Genomic DNA, 19196 nt, shown 5'->3' on the forward strand with positions numbered 1-19196 from the left:
AAGATAGGGAAGAGCTAGGCACCTTAGCAGCAGGCCGTGAAAAGGAGCCCATGCTGCAATATTTTAATAGTGCCCATTGATTTCACTATACATTTGTTTGCGTAATGTGAAAGTCACTACTCAATGTTTTGGTGAAAAATTAAACTACAAAATCACTCTCTCTGAGAACTTAAAAAATATTTAGATAATATCATCTAATATTATTATTGAGCTGTGATGGCACAGTGATTACAATGAAGTATTACAGGCTAATTCTGCCGACTGCCAGCAGTTCAAACCTGGCCAACTCAAAGTTGACTCAGTGTTCCATCCTTCCCAGGACAGTAAAATGAAGACTCAGATTCTTGGGGGCAACAGGCTGACTCTGTAAACTGCTTAGAGGGGGCTGTAAAGCACTGTGAAGCGGTAGATAAGTCTAAGTGCTAGTGCTATTGATATTATTATTATTAATTATGTATATTTATTTTGAAATAGGTAGGTGATTATTCTGAACATAAGCACCATTATTCATACCTGTATTCACTGCATGTTTGAAGCTGCATATCTGCTACTCACCTATGCGCTTTGGTGCTTACAAATCTACATAAAGGTGAAGGTTCCCCTCGCACATACATGCTAGCCATTTCCGGCTCTAGGGGGCGGTGCTCATCAAAGCCAAAGAGCCAGCGCTGTCCGAAGACGTCTCCATGGTCATGTGGCTGGCATGACTAAATGCCAAAGGCACACAGAATGCTGTTACTTTCCCACCAAAGTTGTTCCTATTTTTCTACTTGCATTTTTTACATGCTTTCGAACTGCTAGGTTGGCAGAAGCTGGGACAAGTGACAGGAGCTCACTCCGTTACCCGGTGCTAGGGATTCGAACCACAGACCTTTCTGATCGACAAACTCAGTGTCTTAGCCACTGAGCCACCATGTCCCTTTCACAAATCTACAAATCATAAAATCATATAATCTTTCAAATGGCATTTCCAGCATTTTCAGTAATATCTTCCTGCAGGTTCTTAAGAAAAGACTCAACCACTACCAAATGTAACTATTAATTCATAAGGGACACTTTTAGATTTTGCAATCTAAAACCTTAAAAATATTAGCTTGGAAATAAATCCTGCTTCTCTTTTTGCAATTTGTTTCTGACTGAGCATGCATAAGTCTGCATTCTAAATTATATTACACTTATTAGCTTTAATTTAAAAAAAAATCTTGTTCACCATTTGTTTAGGTTATGTATATCTTCGATTACCGTTTGGTAACTCTAGGATACTATGACCGACAGTTTTTAGCTTTAACGTCCAAAGAGATTATACATTTGATGGCTCTGTCTTACGCAGGGTTTGCTCTTTAAAGACCTCCACCTTTTCAAAAGAAAAACATGCGTGCTTCCGGTTTTAAATCGGGGAGGGGAATACGATAAGCAAGTTGCAAATGGGAAATTCCAAGTGTTCAATATCAGCGAAGCCATTTCTCGCACTATGTATTTCCAACATCGTGCACGGCTTTTAAACAAGGGCAAAAATAGCTGCGTTCTCAAACGTCAGACATCACCTCTTCCACCGAAACAAAGACGACAGAAAAATCACCCAAGTCCTACTTAGCGTCGTAGAGCCATTACCTCCCTATCAAAGAGTCCCGTGCAACTTTTAGTTTACCTGGAAACATTCCTTTTGACATGCCACAACGCAGAACTTAGGTACCGGCAAAGACAGAGCAAACGTGCGCGGAAAAACCCTGACACCGGAAGAAAACACTTGGAAGGAGGAGCTCTGTGCATGGTGTCCAAACGGAAGCTCGGGGAGGGAAAATGTTTCTTTTCTTTTTTCTAACAAAGGAGAAAAGAACCAGGGAAACTTATGATGAACGAGTTAGTGATGAATGACACTAGAATATTTTGGAGAGTCCTGGCAGCCAAGATTCCTTGTCCTAAAAAATGGAATAATCTCATCATGCTCACGCTCCCGCCTCCTTTCCTTTCCCAACATGCCTAAGTGTGTCACGTCTAGACGCGTCCCCCACCCCCACCCTACCCTTCGTTCTCTTTGGAACACGACCAGGGTTGGGATTCCGGGCTTAGAACGTAGAACGTAGCGTTTCTCAGCATTCGATGCCCCTCCCGCGCTGAAGATCTCGGGCGTTCTCTTTTAGAACCTTCGATGTGTCCCGAGCGTTCTGTGTGACCTCAAAGCTGATCAAAATGAGTAGCGGCGGCGGCGGGGAGGAGCAGAGCGTTGGACACGAGAGCAGCGGGGGCAGCTCCCTCCGCACCTACCCGAAGTTGCCGGTTTGGGTGGTGGAAGATCATCACGATGTAAGTTTTAAAAGCCGGCCGGCAGATGGTTTCGTCGGCACTTCGCTAATGCGCGATGCGTTGTGAAAATTCGGGGAGCAGCTTCAAAGAAGTCGCGGGACCGATTGTTGTTGAGTGTAGTTGGCAATTTGAAGTTGAAAACCTCAATACTTTGTGTGACCGCTTGCACTTTGCCATACGCAAAGATGCTTTGATCAGAAGTCTTCTCTCTTAGCCCCTCCCCCCCCACAAGGTTGCCCTTATCTGGTCCCCAGTCCAAGAATGAAAACGTACCAATTTTAACATAGCATCCCCCCCTCACTCCTTACACTGAATTCTCCTTACACTGAAATTACCCCACCGTGGCTTCAAAACTGTCACACTTTTGTTAACCTTTTCCTTTTTATTTATTTATATTAACAATATATTATTATTAATTAATCTTGGAAACCAGGTTTGCTGACTTGTAATGGGTGTAAACCAGTGTGTTAGGGAAATCTATGGTCACTTTCCTTTCCCAAAATATTTTATAAAGTGATCAGGCTTTCACTAGGAAAGTCTGGGTTTTTTTTCCCTGTAGAGTTCACTTTTAGCAACGATCTGGAACATTGAGATTTTCTTTTAACCTAGTTGGAGTTGAAGAGGAATATCCTTGCACTTTTGTGCTTTGACATTGTTCTGAAACACAGTTTTAACTTTACAGGTGGCAGCCCCGTTTTTTCTTCACTGCGGTGCCTCTATAAGTAATTTTTAGGCCATCTTTATTTCATGAATAGCAGTTAAACTCGATAAGAGCCTGAGTATCTTTTAGTCAATTCAGGGTACTTGGTACTTAGGACTGTAGTATTACTTAAGAGTGAGTTTTACTGATCTTGAGTTATATAACAGGACATAAGAACTTAGCTGCTAAGATGATTGGTGTGCTGTCCCAGCCAGTCTATGTGAATTGAATAATTACTTAGGAATTATGAGCTGTCCCCTTAAGGGAATGCATCATGGGAAATGTAGTTAAAGGTATCCTGGGAAATGTAGTTCATGTCACGTGGCCACATCTGATTGGCCACTAATTTGACCCTGGAGGGGTTGGGGGAGTTTTCCTCACTTTTGCCTGAATTCTCTAACTCATGGCAGCTGCTTTCTATCTCTACAAGATGGGTTAGGAGATAACCATCTTTTACTTTTCTGTCTTCTGCACAGTGGTGGATTTGTAAGGTGTGCAGATGCAGATAGATAAACTCAACAAGATGTCCATAACGAAGTACATTTATTAGTTCATCAGGTATCCTCATAACTCACATTTGTGACAAAGTTCTTCTTTAATGACCAATTCTTTGTATATCTGTCTTGTAGGTAAAAGATGGTTATCTCCTAACCCATCTCGTAGTGATAGAAAGCAGCTGCCCTGAGTTAGAGAATTCAAGCAATAGTGAGGAAAACTCCCCCAACCCCTCCAGTGTCAAATTATTGACCAATCAGGATTACAGATGTGGCCACGTGACATGAACTACAATTCCCAGGATACCTTTAACTACATTTACCATGATGCATTCCCTTAAGGGGACAGCTCATAATTCCTAAATAACTATCCAATTCCCATAGCCTGGCCAGGACAGCATAATTGGGATGAAGTCAATTATTTCCAGGCATCCCTATCCCTCTTTCTGATGACATTTTTGGCCAACCTGATGAATAATAAAGTTTATCCATAGATTTCCTTGCACTAAAACACCTGCAATGCTGTCATTCCAGGTTCTTCCCTTCATTTACCGAGCTATTGGCTCGAAGCACCTTCCTGTTAGCAACATCAGCTTTGTTCATTTGGACTCCCACCCAGATCTCCTTATTCCAGTGGACATGCCTGCAGATACTGTGTTCGACAAAGAAGCTCTGTTTAGGTACGATGATTCAGTGGTGTTGACTGGGTAGAATTTTAGCTTAAGTGCATCTAGAATTGTTAGCTAAATGTGTTTTTTTTGTGTGCCTTGTTCTTGGAATGCATTGAAATTACACAGACATGTGATTAAAAAAAAACCTATTCAGCTCACATTACATAATCAAATAATGAAGTAATCGGGGCGAAACGTTTACGTTCTTTAAGCTTTATGATTTTGTTTTATGTCTTTTACATAAATGGCCAGACGGGGGCGTCCAAAGTTCATACTAAGAATTCTACTTACCTAAGACTTGGTACAATACTAGCCATCCTGCCCTTTATTTCTGAGAAGTCAGTTCTGTTGCTTTATGTAGAACAACATGATGTGGTCCCAAAGGGTTTTTTTTTTTTCAAGAGGCAACTGGACTTCCTTGTTTTTCTTTAAAGAGGTTTCGCTTCTCATCCAAGAAGCTTCTTCAGCTCAGAAGAAGCTTCTTGGATGAGAAGCGAAACCTCTTCAAAGAAAAACAAGGAAGTCTAGTTGCCTCTTGAAAAAAAAAACACCTTTGGGACAGCTATGCCTTGGATGACTGAGAATCTCCATAAACGTGATGAAGTTTGTACATCATTTAAGAAGGAAGCCCCATAATGAAATGAGGGTGGACCACAGAATGACGATTGATAATGTAATAAGTAGAAATGAATGCTTTGGAACCTAACAACTGAAGAATAGACAGGAGCACTGAACACTGCAATGTTTTTGCTACAGGTCCTGTAATTTTACATGCTAAGTATATCAGAATTCTCAAAGAACTGTGAGGTTTCCAGAATTATAAAAATGCTTCATAGAAAGATTGCACTGCAGGGAGCTGAAGAGCAAACCATTTGCATGCAGTATTTAGCATACACTACCTACGATATGTCTACACATATATAGAATGATGAATAGGAACATCCAGAATGCAACATTTCATGGTAGGATCCTGCCGTAAAATGGTAGTCCTTGACATACAGCAGTTCGTTTAGTGACCTTTCAAAGTTACAATGGCACTGGAAAAAAAGTGACTTATGACCGTTTTTCACACTTACAAGCTTTCCAGCATCCTCATTGTCACATGATCAAAATTCCAATGCTTGGCTACTGGTTCCTATTTATGATGGTTGCAATGTCCCAGGGTCATGTGATCACCTTTTGCAATCTGAAAAGCAAAGTCAATGAGAAAACCAGATTCATGTGCTCTGTACATGTTTCATTATTTATGTATTGGAGGAAAACCCAATAAAGTTAGCAATGTATTGGATGAACCAAATGGTTTCTGCACACTAAGGCTATAAATAAAAAAATATTACTACCATTTTCCAGTTTTTTTTATTTAGATAGATAGATAGATAGATAGATAGACAGACAGATAGATAGATAGATAGATAGATAGATAGATAGATAGACAGAGAGAGAGAGAGACAGACAGACAGACACATATGGTATAATAATGTATATATACTATTAAGTGTTGTAAGTCATGCTGATCATTAAGCAGGGTTAAAGTTAGGGTTAAAACTTCAAGTCATAAGTACTTTTTGGGGTCTGTTGTAACTTTGAATAGTCACCAATTCAGTTCAATTCAAATCTTTATTATCAATGCACAACAAGTGTACAGTGAGATTGGATGAGCCTTCCTTAATGTACTCCTCCCCAACATAAATACATCTCAATAACTCACAGTGAAAGAAAGAAAATCCTAACCCAGTGGATCATACTAACAGACACACAATCTTATACACATATATATGCTTAACATTATATTATATTATACTGCACCAGTGTAGACATATTGCACATTGTGCTGGCCCTGCAAGTCTATCATACTAAATAGAAAGAGCAAATGATTTTTTATAATTTAAGGACTACTTGTATGCTTTTTCTCAGTTTTAAAAAGTATCTTTGAACAGTACCGATTTTGTATCTAACAAAAGCATTCTAATATTTCTTAGCCGGGTTTATTTTCGTATGGGCAAGTATGTTGCCAATACTGTTTGGTTTTTTTAAAAATGTCACCTCTACCCAGGTTTCTAAGACATTTCAGCCCATATTTATCCTTTGTTCTTTTACAGTGAACTAAGCATTGAAAACTGGATTATGCCTGCTGTTTATGCTGGTCATTTTTCACAAGTAATATGGCTACATCCAGCTTGGGCTCAGCAAATAGAGGAAGGAACTCATCATTTTTGGGTGGGCAAAGATACCTCTACTACTACAATAAGGTAGGGAATGTGTTTCTTGAAGCATTTCAAGAGTTTGTTTTAGAATGTGTTTGTGGGTGGGTGCTTGCATGCATATCTGAGTTAGTGTAGGTTATTTTATTACTTATTAGGTTTATCTATCCCTCATCTCTTTCACACAAGAGTCCCAAATAAACTTCAGAATGTGTGAATGGGTTATTCAGTATCCTAATAGCCATGAATAAGACCCAAACTCAGGATTAGAGCAACTGCAATCCAAAACATTCTTCATCCATCCACAGTTTATTCTATTTTGGTATCTTGGTAGTTTATCAAGGTCTTTTTCTCCTGTGCTGCTTTTAGTCTTTCCAACCCTGTGGAATATTAAAAATTATGTAAACGGGCTCAGTGGACAGCAAAATGGCTGTCTGAATGAGACCTAAACCTGATGTAACAGGAGAAGATGGAGAAAGATCAAGTTCAAAAAATCAACTCGATTTGGCCAAGAGATTACAGCGTAAAATATTTCCAGAACAATATGCAGACCCCATGAAAATAACAACACACTCATATTTAATATGTTACTTCTTTTTAAAAAAAATAAATTTTATTGATTTTACAATTAAAACAAACCAACAACACATACATAAATGAAAGAGAGAAAAAGAAGAAAGGGAGAAGAAAATAGAAAGAAAAAAATAGAAAACAATTAAAAACATTCTCATCTTCAATACTTACTCATCTTGTAAGACCTCTTTTTTATCCCTGTTTTATGCCATATACACACACCTAATCTTTACATATATCTGTGTATCACTACTATGGATTTATCCTATCCTCTTTTGTCTTTTAATGTGAAGTCTATCTTTGGTCTATCCATTTGTACCAGCAGTTCCAGCTGTTGTAGTATATTGAAGTGTCTTTATTTTTTAATGCCAAAGTTAATTTGTCCGTTTCTGTACAACTGAAATTTTTTGAATGATCATCTCCTCTGATGGAACATGAGGCTGCTTCCAACATTGTGCAAAAGCCAATCTGGCCGCTGTCAAAATGTGTATTATTATATATTTCACTTTTTTTGATATTTGTTCATCAAAAATCCCTAACAGAAAGGACTCTGGTTTGAATTCTATCTGTTCTCTTGTCATTTCTTCCAGCCAATTTCTAATTTTCTGCCAATGTGCTGTCAACAATATTCCTAAGTATTTAACTTTCTTTATCACTTGTATTCCCATAACTTCTTCTAGTTCTATTTTCTGTTTTTCTGTTAAATTTTTTTAGTCATTAATTTTGTTTTCTTCCTATTAATTTCAAGTCCTGCTACTGCTCCAAATTGTTCTGATTCATTCATCAATTTTTGTCCTCTTTTTATTGGTTCCTCAATGAAAAAAAGTCATATTGTCCGCAACTTATATTCTTCTATTCTTCTTTCTTAAGCTTTAATCCTTTTATGTCTGGGTTCTGTCTAATTCGCATTAGTAATGCGAATTCTAATGATAATATGAAGAGCAGGGGTGAGCGTGGGCAGCCCTATCTAACTCCTTTTCTATTTTTATTGGGCGGGTATATTCCCCATTTATTATAATATTAGCCTGTTGTGTATCATAAATGGTTGTTATAATATTTTCAAATTTTGTGCCTAAACTCATATTATATTTTTTTTGGATTAAAAATTGCCTTCTCTGCATCTAAAAACATAAGTGGAATTTGTTTTTCGGGGTGGGCTTCGTAAAATTCTAAGATATCTAGCACTATTCTTAAGTTGTTCCTGATTTGTCTGGTTGGGAGAAATCCATTTTGATCTTCATATCTATGCTCATTTAACATTCTTTTTAGTCTACTTGCAATAATAGAAGTGAATATTTTGTAATCAGTATTTAACAGTGAAATCGGCCTATAATTATATATATATCGGGGATCCGAATCCTCCTTCAGGATCAGCGAAATCAATGCCCCCCTCCATGAGTCCAGCATCCTGGCTGCCAATAAGATGTCATTAAAAACTTCCACCATAAGAGGTCCTATTTGTTCTGCTATTGCCTTGTACAGCTCCCCTGGAATCCCATCTGGCCCCGGGGATTATTGTTTTCCTGGTTCTCTATTGCTGATTTAAATTCAAACCAAGTAATGTCTTTGTTTAATAATTCTTCCATTTCTTCCCCAGTTGCTTTATCCTTCACTTCATCTAAATAGTTTCTTATTCTATCTTCGTTAACTTCTTCCTTTTTATATAACTCTTCAAAATACTTATGGGCAATTTCTTTTTTCTGTTCTATCTCCTGTTGTATATCCCCCTTTCCATCTATTAGCTGGTATATCAATCTCTTTTCTTTCCTTTTTTCAATCTATATGATAGCCATCTCCCTGGCTTATTAGCATGCTCAAAATAAGTTTGTCTAGTTGTATTCAAATTTATAATCATTCTCTCTTGTTCAATTAAATTCAATTTATGTTTAATTATTATTATCTGATTTTGCAATTTTGAATCCTTTGGGGTACTCTGTAATTGAGTTTCTAAATCCTTAATTTTTTGTTGTAATTTGTCTATATATGATTATACAAGTGGATGAAATTTCATCCAGATTTTAAGGGAACCTCCAAATAGGATAAAGTAGTAATTTTTTTAAAAAAAATACTATTGCTCAAAAATATTTTTTGCCTGAATGTCATGACTTACTACCATAATGGGCAGGCTCCCATTATGGTCATAAATCAAGGATTATCTGTATATAGCATAGTTAGGAAGGCTTTTTACAAATACAACCTCTGAGAGCCATAGGTTTATAATAACAATACACTAATTGTGAGTAGAGCCAAACTTTTTTTCATGTTTTGTGGTTGCATAAAATGTTATAGCAATCTTGCAGAGAGTTACCTCATTCATTTCTTTATGTTTTGAGGGGGGGAAACTACACAATAATTTTACTTGAGGGAGGAGCAAAGGCGTATCCAGCCATGAGTTGTCCGTCCCTTTTTTTAAACATTGATAGAAATAAACTAACAAGAACAACCAACATTTATTATTCCCAGGGTGACAAGCACAGATGCTTACTTCCTTTCTGATGGTCTCTATGTTCCCGCGGATCAGCTGGAGAACAAAAAATCATTATATCTGAATGTGTCCCTCGTGAATCCCTCCACAGCTTCCGGTGATTGGGAAGACAACCAAGCTCCATGTTCTGCTAAGAAGTGCAAATTAAGTGTGGATGACACAGGGGATGACTCTTCTTCATCCAAAGACTCTGCTGACCCAACCCACTGTTGCACAGTTGGACTCTCTGATGGCTTTGGAAAGAGTACCTCCGGGCATGAGAAGCCAAGCAATTCCCGGGCTCCCTCTACATCTGGTTCCACGGGAAAACACCAGTGTCAAATGACAGAACTTGTCCGGGACATTCTTCAAGTGCTGAAGAAGGGCACTGCTTATGTTTTAGATATTGACTTGGACTTCTTTTCAGTTAAGAATCCTTTCAAAGAAATATACACACAGGTAACTATCCAGCTGCAACACCAAACTTGGTGATCTATTTCAAAAGATATTTAGAACAGAATAACAAGAGTTGGAAGGGACCTTGGAGGTCTTCTAGTCCAACCCCCTTTCTAGGCAGGAAACCCTACACCACTTCAGACAAATGGTTCTCCAACATCTTTTTAAAAACTTCCAGTGTTGGAGCATTCACAACTTTTGGAGGCAAGTTGGTCCACTGATGAATCGCTCTAACTGCCAGGAAATGTCTCCTTAGTTCTAATTTCCCCCTCCCTTCTTAGTCTGACATTTAGTTCATAATCTTTGATACTGCTTTTCCTACTCAGAGTATTTGCCCAAATACCAATACCCAAATGCAGTGTTAAAAGCAAAACAGCAAAACAAGTAGCAGTGAAAGAATGGAAACAAATAATATACTAAAAATGCAGTTAAAATAGCAGAATGCGAAACAATCTACACCTTCTTTCAAACACGTTCCCAACAGCTCGGTCATTTTCCCCTTTGATGAGTTTACTGACATGTAGTTAAAATTCAAACTAGGAATGTTCGAAATTGGATATGTTTTTTTCAATCAAGTGGGGTTTTTTTTAAAGAAATTGCATGACTATTTAAATACCTTAGGACCGAAAATTGCCACAAGACTGTTGCAGTATGGAAGCTTTTAGGATACCAGCGTCCTAGGCTTATTTCATTCCATACTACTACTGCCAAGAGCCAGTGTGTATCCACCAACTATCCTTGGCCAGGGGTGGGATACGACAGGGTTAACTACTGGTTCAAGATTTACGAGCTTCCCTGCCCGCTGTGAGCCGCGTGCCTGTTAATCGTCATTAGCACGCTGCATGCCGAGAAGCAGCCTTTGAAACAGCCCTCTTTTCTTGTTTTTGTAACTGCAGCTGTGCCTCGTTCAGCAGCTGAAGTTGAAAAATCAGGAAATAAAGATCAGGTAAAGAGCCCGGGTGGGCAGGTGGGCAAAAACATCAGCAGACATAGAACCGGTTCTGTGTCTGCTGCTCTTCAGAGCTACTGGTACTACAGAGGTGGACAGAACCAGTAGAAACCCACCCCTGTCCTTGGCCCTTTTATGGTTGTTTCTAGCTATTCCTTTTGACTTTGAAGGGATTCCCTCTTTTTTGCTGTTGTTATCTTTTGATAAATCCTGAGGTCGAGTCAAGCCTCTTGACATCTCTAACGATTGTATAGTAATAATAAACCCAGCATTCATTTGAAGACTTCAGCTTGTTACTTGCAGTTAGTGTATAACTATCCTACAGTCTGGATCCCAAGCATAGCTCCTCTGACTATTGGGAGTATGTGAAATTCTCTGTCTTCAAAATCCATTGAGCAGAATCTGAACTGCCTTCCAGAATTTTGAGTATTAAAAGAAAATCTGCTGTTCTTGATTCAGAAGAAAACATTACCATTGCCGGGGCCTTTGTTGTAAACTTTCTTTGCTGTTGTGAATATTAGAAATTTGATTGCCACTAAGTGTAGTAGGCTGAATGTCCATCAGACCACCACCACCACCAGCAACCAGGACCATGGTTCCAGCATGGCTTCTCCTTATGGAGCTGTATACAAGTCTTAAGTGCTATTGCTATGGCTATTATCCTGATCAAGAGGGCCAATCTCCTTTTGGGCAGTCATGTTTGATGGATTGTCAGAAGAAAAAGAGGCATGGATTTGGGCTCAGCCAATAATCCAGATTATTGCTGCTACCTGAATAGGAATCTGTTTTTAGGGCACGTGACATAGTGCTGCCCAGTTGTTCATTTGAATATCTGTCTGGTCCTTGTACTAAACTGCCTGGGAGTAAGTCACTGCTGCCACTCTATCCTTCTGTCTTTTCCCTTAATGTGCAGTAGCAATGATTTCTCACCCAATAGTTCAGACATGATAGTTGGCAGGTAGATAGAAACCTTGAATCCAGTTGCCTTTGCCTGGGTCACTGATGTACATATAAGGCTATATGAACTGGGACATCAATGTAACACTGGCATTAGAAAAGGATTAATAGCAGTAGCACTTACCGCTTCACAGTGCTTTACAGCACTCTTTAAGTGGTTTACTGAGTCAGCATATTGCCCCCAACAATCCTGGTCTTCATTTTACCAATCTTGGAAAGATGGAAGGCTGAATCAACTTTGAGCCAGTCAGGATTGAACTGCTGGCAGTCATCAGAGTTAATCTACAATACTGCATTCTAACCACCGCGCTACCATGACTCATTAAATTAGTTTTACGGAGAGGAGTTTGCTTCTGTGGCTTATGATTTCAGTCGATTATTTAACAAAGATACCTTTTGTAACTAGGTTAGCAGTCTTCCCATTAAATATGCGGTAGCTATGGTATAATTCAAGGTGCCGGTTATCAGACTGGCTAAGTATCTTCCTATCTAAGATACTTGTAGAGAGTTCTTGCTACCCACAAGGATAGGATATTCAGAAGTGAGCATTTTTAACACATCCTCTCCTCCCACCAGATATAAGAATGGTGGATAGTTTTTTTCTATTGTTACCGCTATTGTACTGTTTGCTGTGGGATTTTACCGGCACTTCTCAAAGATACTGCTATATGCTGCTTAGAGTCATATGACTGAAGCAACTTAAAAGCATTCAAAATAATAAAAATCTGCTGGATTCAGCTGGATAAAGCAAATTTTAAAATGGAACTGGAATTCTATGTGGAAATTTTTAAGTCTCTGTATATGGAAAAATCCAGAATAACTGATCTTATGCAGTTTAGTTTTGACACAGAAAATAGAGAAAATGTCTAAAAAATACATTTGATGGTGCATTTTTGTTTTTTTGCAGGGAGTAGCGGGCAATTTCCTATAAGTCAAGTTAGGACTATAAATGGTGTTTTTATTAATGGCATATACCTTGCAGTGTGCTATGAATAACCTTTTTCATTTATTTATTTATACAGGAAGAATACAAACTCTTACAAGAATTGTACAGTTTTAAGAAGCCTAAAAGCAATTTATCAGAGGTAGGATGTTTGTGATTCTCGGTAGAGAATGGTGGAGGTGGTATGTCAAAATTGCTTATCTCAAGGAGAATGTAAGATGTTTGGAAGAGAAGTGATGAGAATGGGGAACAAAGAAAGTTGGTGCTTTCCATTTGATTCTCAGAATGTGCTCTGGAACACGCTTAGAATCTATTTCTACTTCCTTAAAGCAGCCAGTAATCACAAGACATCACTGTTTTAATGAATGGCCACTAGTCCCATATTCGCCTCAAAGCAGATTTTGGGGAGTTGATTCAGAAGGATTTTGGAGTGGCATAGTGGTCTAGAGGGGAAAACACTTGGAAGGTTGAGAATTCAATCCTAGGCAGCAGCAGATATCGTAATGGGCAAAAAGAGGAAATATGTGCTATGAACACCGCTTAGGCATCAGGAAAGGCGTCTGGCCAGTAAATGTTCAGTTCCATTCAATTGCCCCGACTCCACCTCAAAACAAAGGGATTAAACAGTTGGAGAAAGAAAGAAAAAAATTCAGAAGGATTATACAGTTCCCGTATGTACAACAGCTACATAGGTGGCCTTCTGGCTTCATACAGTTGCTTAGTGCTTTCTGCTTTTATATTTGAAGGAAGAGTTGGTCGACTGCGTAGAGAACCGCACACACCAGCTGGAAGATCTAGAAGCAGCTTTTGCTGATTTATGTGATGACGACACTGAAGAAAATCTGAAAAGATGGGCTGCAAATCCTGGGTATTGTAATTGAACTCTGTTCTTGACACCAAGGCTACCGTGAACTAGACTTTTAAAGAGATAAGGCTGGGGAGTATACAGACATTGAAAGGCATAATTTGTCTTGAACTCCGTTATTTTTGGAGGGAAAACACCTTCACGCTTGATGATTTTTTGTTAGAATTTGTTATAACTCCATACAAAACTTTTTTTTCATATCAAGTCTACTATCATGCATCAAAATCTGTTTATATCACAATGAATCTTTGAAAATATTAGTAATTTCCATATTTAATCTCTGTTCCTTCTTTGAGCCAGGCTTACTGCCATGATAGTTTCCACAATAGTTCTCACAATAACAAGGTATAAATAACGAAAGAGAGAAATTAAGTATGCACAGATAAGTCTGTCAAGGATTACAGCCTATTCAAAGAATCTGTGAAGCAGAAAATATTTACCTGAATGTTTTTAAAGTGACTGATTACCAGGACTGTTACAAGCACAAAGCAGTTTTTTAGGTAGAAATAGGACAGATATCACCAACAACACCAAAAGCCCAAACTTCCTCAAAAATACATTTCTTTTGTAGTAGAAATTATACTTAAATACTGATGCTAGGCTATACAATTTGTCCATATTTATGAATAAATCAGACCTAGCTATATTTTCGAAGGAACTTGTTATTATATGATATCTTAAAAGAGAATGGTGCTTCATCCTGATGATGTCAAGATCTTTTTTTTTTCTGGAAGAATTCTGCAGTTGTCACTTTAATGTAGTAAAACTTTAAAAATAGAAAGCCATACAATTTGTAGAACGAAGTATATTGTATATCATAGTTTCTCCAGCTTTCTTAGTTTGTGTCTAAATCCTCTTTATATTAATTGCACAATTTATATTTTAATTCGATGTAGAATGAAACCTCTGGTTCAACTGGTGCGTAATTTGAAAGATCGAATGGGAACTCCAGATTATGAGATGGTAAGCCTATTCTTTTTTTTTATTATTTCCAGACCATAATACTATCATGTAGATATTGATCCACATTGGTTGCAAATCTGTGCTTATCACAACAAGATTAGCTATCTCTCTTCCCTTGCATTCATTCAGCTCTAAGATTAGAAGTGGAGATTAAGTCAACCATAATTTAATGTTGCTCTTCAAATCTGCAGTTTTGAAACAGTTATGTTTCATTTGAATGAACTCAAATTCATAAACCAAGGTCTAAAATTGGCTTAATTTTGGCAAATACTTATTTCTCAAGCAAACCATTTTTAAAGCAAGCACAGTAAGAATTGGTTCAGGACTGTTTTTGGTTTGGTTTTCTTTTGCTTGTTTTATCTTTATTTCTGTTTTTTTAATCTACCTTTTTGATTATTGCAGGTAGAACTTGACTTATGACCACAATTGAGCCCCATGTTTCTGTTAAATGAATCTGGCATCCCCACTAACTTTGCTTTTAACAGAAGATTGCAAAAGTTGATCAAACGACCCTGTTATAAATATGAGCCAGTTGCCAGGCATCTGAATTTTGATCACATGACCATGGTGATGGTCTTAAGTGTGAAAAATAGTCATGTCACTTTTTTTCACTGCCGTAACTTCACATAGTTGCTAAATGAACTGTTGTAAGCCAAGGACTACCTGTATTGCTCTGTTTTGTCAGAGCACAAGGCACCCTAAACTTTGTGTGCTTCCTTTATTTGAAACCAAGTAATCTTGGGATATTCCAATGTGTCATTCAAAGCAGAACTATTTGTTCTGAGATCTGATACAACTTTTCCCCTGAATTTGAAAGGAGGAATGTAAGGGGGAAAGGACCAAGTTCTTTTCCATCGAGGTACACTATAAACATGGATTATAACATTTAAATATATCTAATTTACATAATTTTAGTCCTTATATTGAAATATGTCAAGTATTTTTGACCAAATTAGCATTCTCCAGTTGTGTCCAAATTGGCATTCCGCAGATGCAACATCAACATTTCTAATGACATTTAACACAGCACAGTACTTAATTAAAATGGTTCGGTTGAGATTGGCATATGTGGAACTGATTGGGGTAGATTGTAGGGGTGATACCGGAATATAATTTTACCATATTTTATTTATATATTAAATTATTGTATTTTATTCCAATTCCATTTTAAATTGTTTATATCAGATTTTAGTAAGAATTTGTGTTTGGAACTCTGCACTTTCATATGCCCCAAGGGCTAATCAATAAAGTAAACTATATGTAAACTATAACATTTCTGATCATCCTGGCTGGAGATCCTTGGGAGATCAGGTTTTAAATCCTAGAGAAAGTCAGGAATGAAAAGATGGATCTAATATCATCACCTGACAATGTAATTAGGAAAGTGTTTCAATGTCTTTTAAGGATTTTCTCTTACCACCTATACTGAATTTGCTTTTTAATTTGCTTGGAGAGGGAATTATTGAGCAAAGCAAATATATCTTATTCATTTCTCAGGTTCATCAGGCTGGCCTTACATGTGATTACTCAGAAATACCTCATCATGTCAGCACTGAAGAAGAAATAGAGAGTTTTGTACAGTCGATACAACATATCTTGGGAAGCTTACCGAAACCAACCCTTGTGACCATAGCCCGGTAAGTTTAATGTTTTAAACTTTTATAATTTTATAATTTTTTGTTAAAACCTTTAAAAAAGGAGATTTAAAAACTAATACAAACTAATGTAGAAAGTAGAAAATACAAGAAAAAGAAAGTTGGAAGGAAGGAAGGAAGGAAGGAAGGAAGGAAGGAAGGAAGGAAGGAAGGAAGGAAGGAAGGAAAGAAAGAAAGAAAGAAAGAAAGAAAGAAAGAAAGAAAGAAAGAAAGAAAGAAAGAAAGAAAGAAAGAAAATAAATTGTTCCAAGAAATGGTTTCTCATAGCAGTTAGAAATACGAACACATTTTAACCTCTCTCTCTAAAGTTGCATCACAATACTCTTTTTTTTCTATAATCTATCCTATCTAATCATTAAAACAATAAATTACAAGTTCATGATTTTATACAAAAAGTCCACAGGAGGTTTCTCATCACCAACAAATATAGATAGCTTTTTTTTTAATCCAGTCAAGAAAGTTCATTTATCCATCTCTGTCAATTTCACCAATCATTCTTCCAGAGTGTGTACTGTCAAAATCATTCCATCTCTGTGCATATAATAATCTCACCCAAATTGCATTTTGAAATACTTTTCCATGGCTTTTTTCTAATTTCTGGTAAGTTTAATTGTGAGTGTATCTTCAGTGCAGCTTGATAGGCTGAACATGCCTCACCCAAAATGCTTCTCCAGGCTTAGTAGCCTAGTTCATATTTGACGCCTAGCCTTAATTCCCTTTGCTTTGGCTTTTGAGTGATGCTTACAGTTGTAGCTGTAGTTACCACTATAGTTAATTCAGTATTCTGATTTAGTGCAATGTGGTTTAATCCTGATTTAATGTATTATGAACTTAGTGGTTCAAAAGGTGTAGATGTTGCAGATGCAAAGGAAGGAGAAGAAATAGCATTTCCGTTACTTCTAAATAAAGCTAGTCAGAAATCAAGCACTTTTAATGAGATATAGTTAGTACTTGTAGGTTCCATAATATGTTCTTTTCTTAGAGAAAAGGGAAAGACATTTTTAATAGAGAAAAAGGAAAGGTATTTATAGAACGGGAGAAAAAAATCACATCTAAATGCGTATGTTTCTTAAGGTTCACCAATGATTCCAGGTAGCATTTCAAAATTAGCAAATGGAGACGAATAAAATGTTCAGGTTAAAAATGAGCATTAATGGTAGATGCTCAAATAAGCATGTAGGAGATGCCGTCAATGGATTTCATTTGAAAGCTAGTTTTCCTCCTTGTAGTTTTCTGCTCAACTACTGATTGCTGAGCTATGCTACCCGCATTGTCTGATTATTAATGCTTCCGTCTGTCAATTCTTGAGTAATGTCTGGCTGAGAAACGCTTGCATAGTCTCCAGCGATGTGGAAACGAAGTACTGTGATTTAAGCATAGTACAGCCAGACAAATAACCAACGAGCCTGTCATTTAAAATGCTATTTTGGCAATGAAAGAAGATGATAGCAATTCTTTGAAGTATTTCATTATTTTCCCCTATTTCTAGTAAGCTGCTAAGATGTCACTTCTACCCCAATAAGCTGCTTGGCTGAAATCTCTGGAGCTCCAGCTAACCAGTTATATGTTTCAGGAAACAGAAACAGCTGGCACTTCCATTTTAGACCAGGACATCCTGAGATTCTTTGAAAACTTGTCTGAGCTTCCCCATTGAGACGATCAATGGGATAGAGGGTGGGTGCTGGTGGTTGGTTTTTTTAATCATTTCAGGCTAAGCTCTGTGGGGGATTAAAAAACTGGTAGTGCAAAATGAAGTGGGGGGGAAATAAGGATGAAACTGTATCTTTGAAGATCAGCAGGAAATAATGCTCTTTTGAAATAAACTTAAAAGTCTTAAATGTCGGTGTTCTCAGATCCAGCTTGGATGACTACTGTCCTGCAGAGCAAGTTGAATTCATACAAGAGAAAGTCTTGAATGTACTGCATTTGGTATACGGCACCCTGGATATTCATTTGGAGTACTTGGAAAATGTGTGTCCTATCAGAACAGAAGGTTCATCTACAGCATAATCAACCTGACTGCAGTCTATGGATGTTAAAAAAACAAAGAGAGAGAGAGACTCTGATACTATAAAAGTATTGTGTTTGGCTTTCTGTGGAGTTGTATTCTTAAAGAAGTATTTTGTGAAGCTGAATTGGGTACATAGCACTTAATGATGATACTTGTGATCCCAACCCATTTCTCTTTTTTAAAAAATTGAATTGTTTTTCTGCTATTGCTGTGTAGATTATTTTTTCCCTATATTCCTTTGCTTAAGAAGATGACACAGAAATTTGGATATGGAAAAGCTGGCAGAGAAGATTGATTTTCCTTCTGTTTGTATCTGGTTGCCATACTAGAAACCTAAAAAAAAGTCTGTCAGATATTAAAACAATGTTTTAGGAATGTAAAAAAAAACCACACGTTCAAACTGAAACCATTTCAAGTTGGAAGTATCCATTCTGAGGGTGAAGCATGCCTGCTCCAAATGCGAAGCGAGATTGCCTCAAGAGCTTTGAAAGCATTTTGTATCAAAACAGGATATTTTGCACTTGAAATACAATGGTTCCAAGCTTTTGGAATGTCTGACACTGGAAATGGTTGTCTTGCACCTGAAATTGGCATTGCAAACTTGAAATGGAGGTTTTCAGGTCCAGAACCCTCTAATGCATTTTCAAATACTGTATGTACTTCTTTCTTTCTTTTTTACTTCTGAAGTATGCTATGTGGGATGGCAGTGAGAGTCCTAGTATTATCACCCATTGTCTTACAAATCTTAGGTTAATGATTCGCAAAATTGTTGTATTAAAAAGAGAGAACTTAAGATTAATAATAATAATTTATTAAATTGATAGGCTGCCCAACTCCCATTACAGTCATGTGTGACTTCTGAATGAAATGGTACAGAATTTAAAGCCATGATTTAGTTGTGCATGTGGTAAGCCAGGAACCGTATTCTACCACCTTAGAAACAGGTAGAACAGTCTTAGGGAATAGTCGTTGGGTAAGGCCAGAAGACTA

General features: G+C 37.5%; 2 protein-coding genes across 4 annotated transcripts in view; one reads left to right on the top strand and one right to left on the bottom strand.

The window, feature by feature from the left end:
- The window catches only part of DROSHA (drosha ribonuclease III), a 122552-nt gene extending 120739 nt beyond the window's left edge, over positions 1–1813 (bottom strand). For 2 of the 3 annotated variants that reach the window (XM_087930749.1, XM_087930748.1), the window contains exon 1: positions 1649–1813. In XM_087930749.1, the coding sequence (XP_087786875.1) occupies positions 1649–1770 (122 nt within the window). In that variant the 5' untranslated portion in view covers positions 1771–1813. Of the gene's footprint in view, positions 1–1611 lie in introns of all 3 variants that reach the window. The other variant, XM_087930750.1, reaches the window with a different exon arrangement.
- On the top strand, positions 1730–18775 carry C3H5orf22 (chromosome 3 C5orf22 homolog). Its single transcript, XM_026701064.2, has 9 exons — positions 1730–2304; positions 4033–4178; positions 6269–6418; positions 9407–9866; positions 12792–12854; positions 13459–13580; positions 14474–14540; positions 16038–16177; positions 18049–18775. The coding sequence occupies exons 1-9, from the start codon at positions 2191–2193 to the stop codon at positions 18203–18205; spliced, it is 1419 nt and encodes a 472-aa protein (XP_026556849.2). The 5' UTR covers positions 1730–2190; the 3' UTR covers positions 18206–18775.
- Positions 18776–19196: the final 421 nt, after the last annotated feature.

The sequence above is a fragment of the Pseudonaja textilis genome, chromosome 3 (assembly GCF_049901715.1).
Source record: "Pseudonaja textilis isolate UNSWEBS1 chromosome 3, rPseTex1.2, whole genome shotgun sequence".
NCBI lineage: Eukaryota > Metazoa > Chordata > Lepidosauria > Squamata > Elapidae > Pseudonaja > Pseudonaja textilis.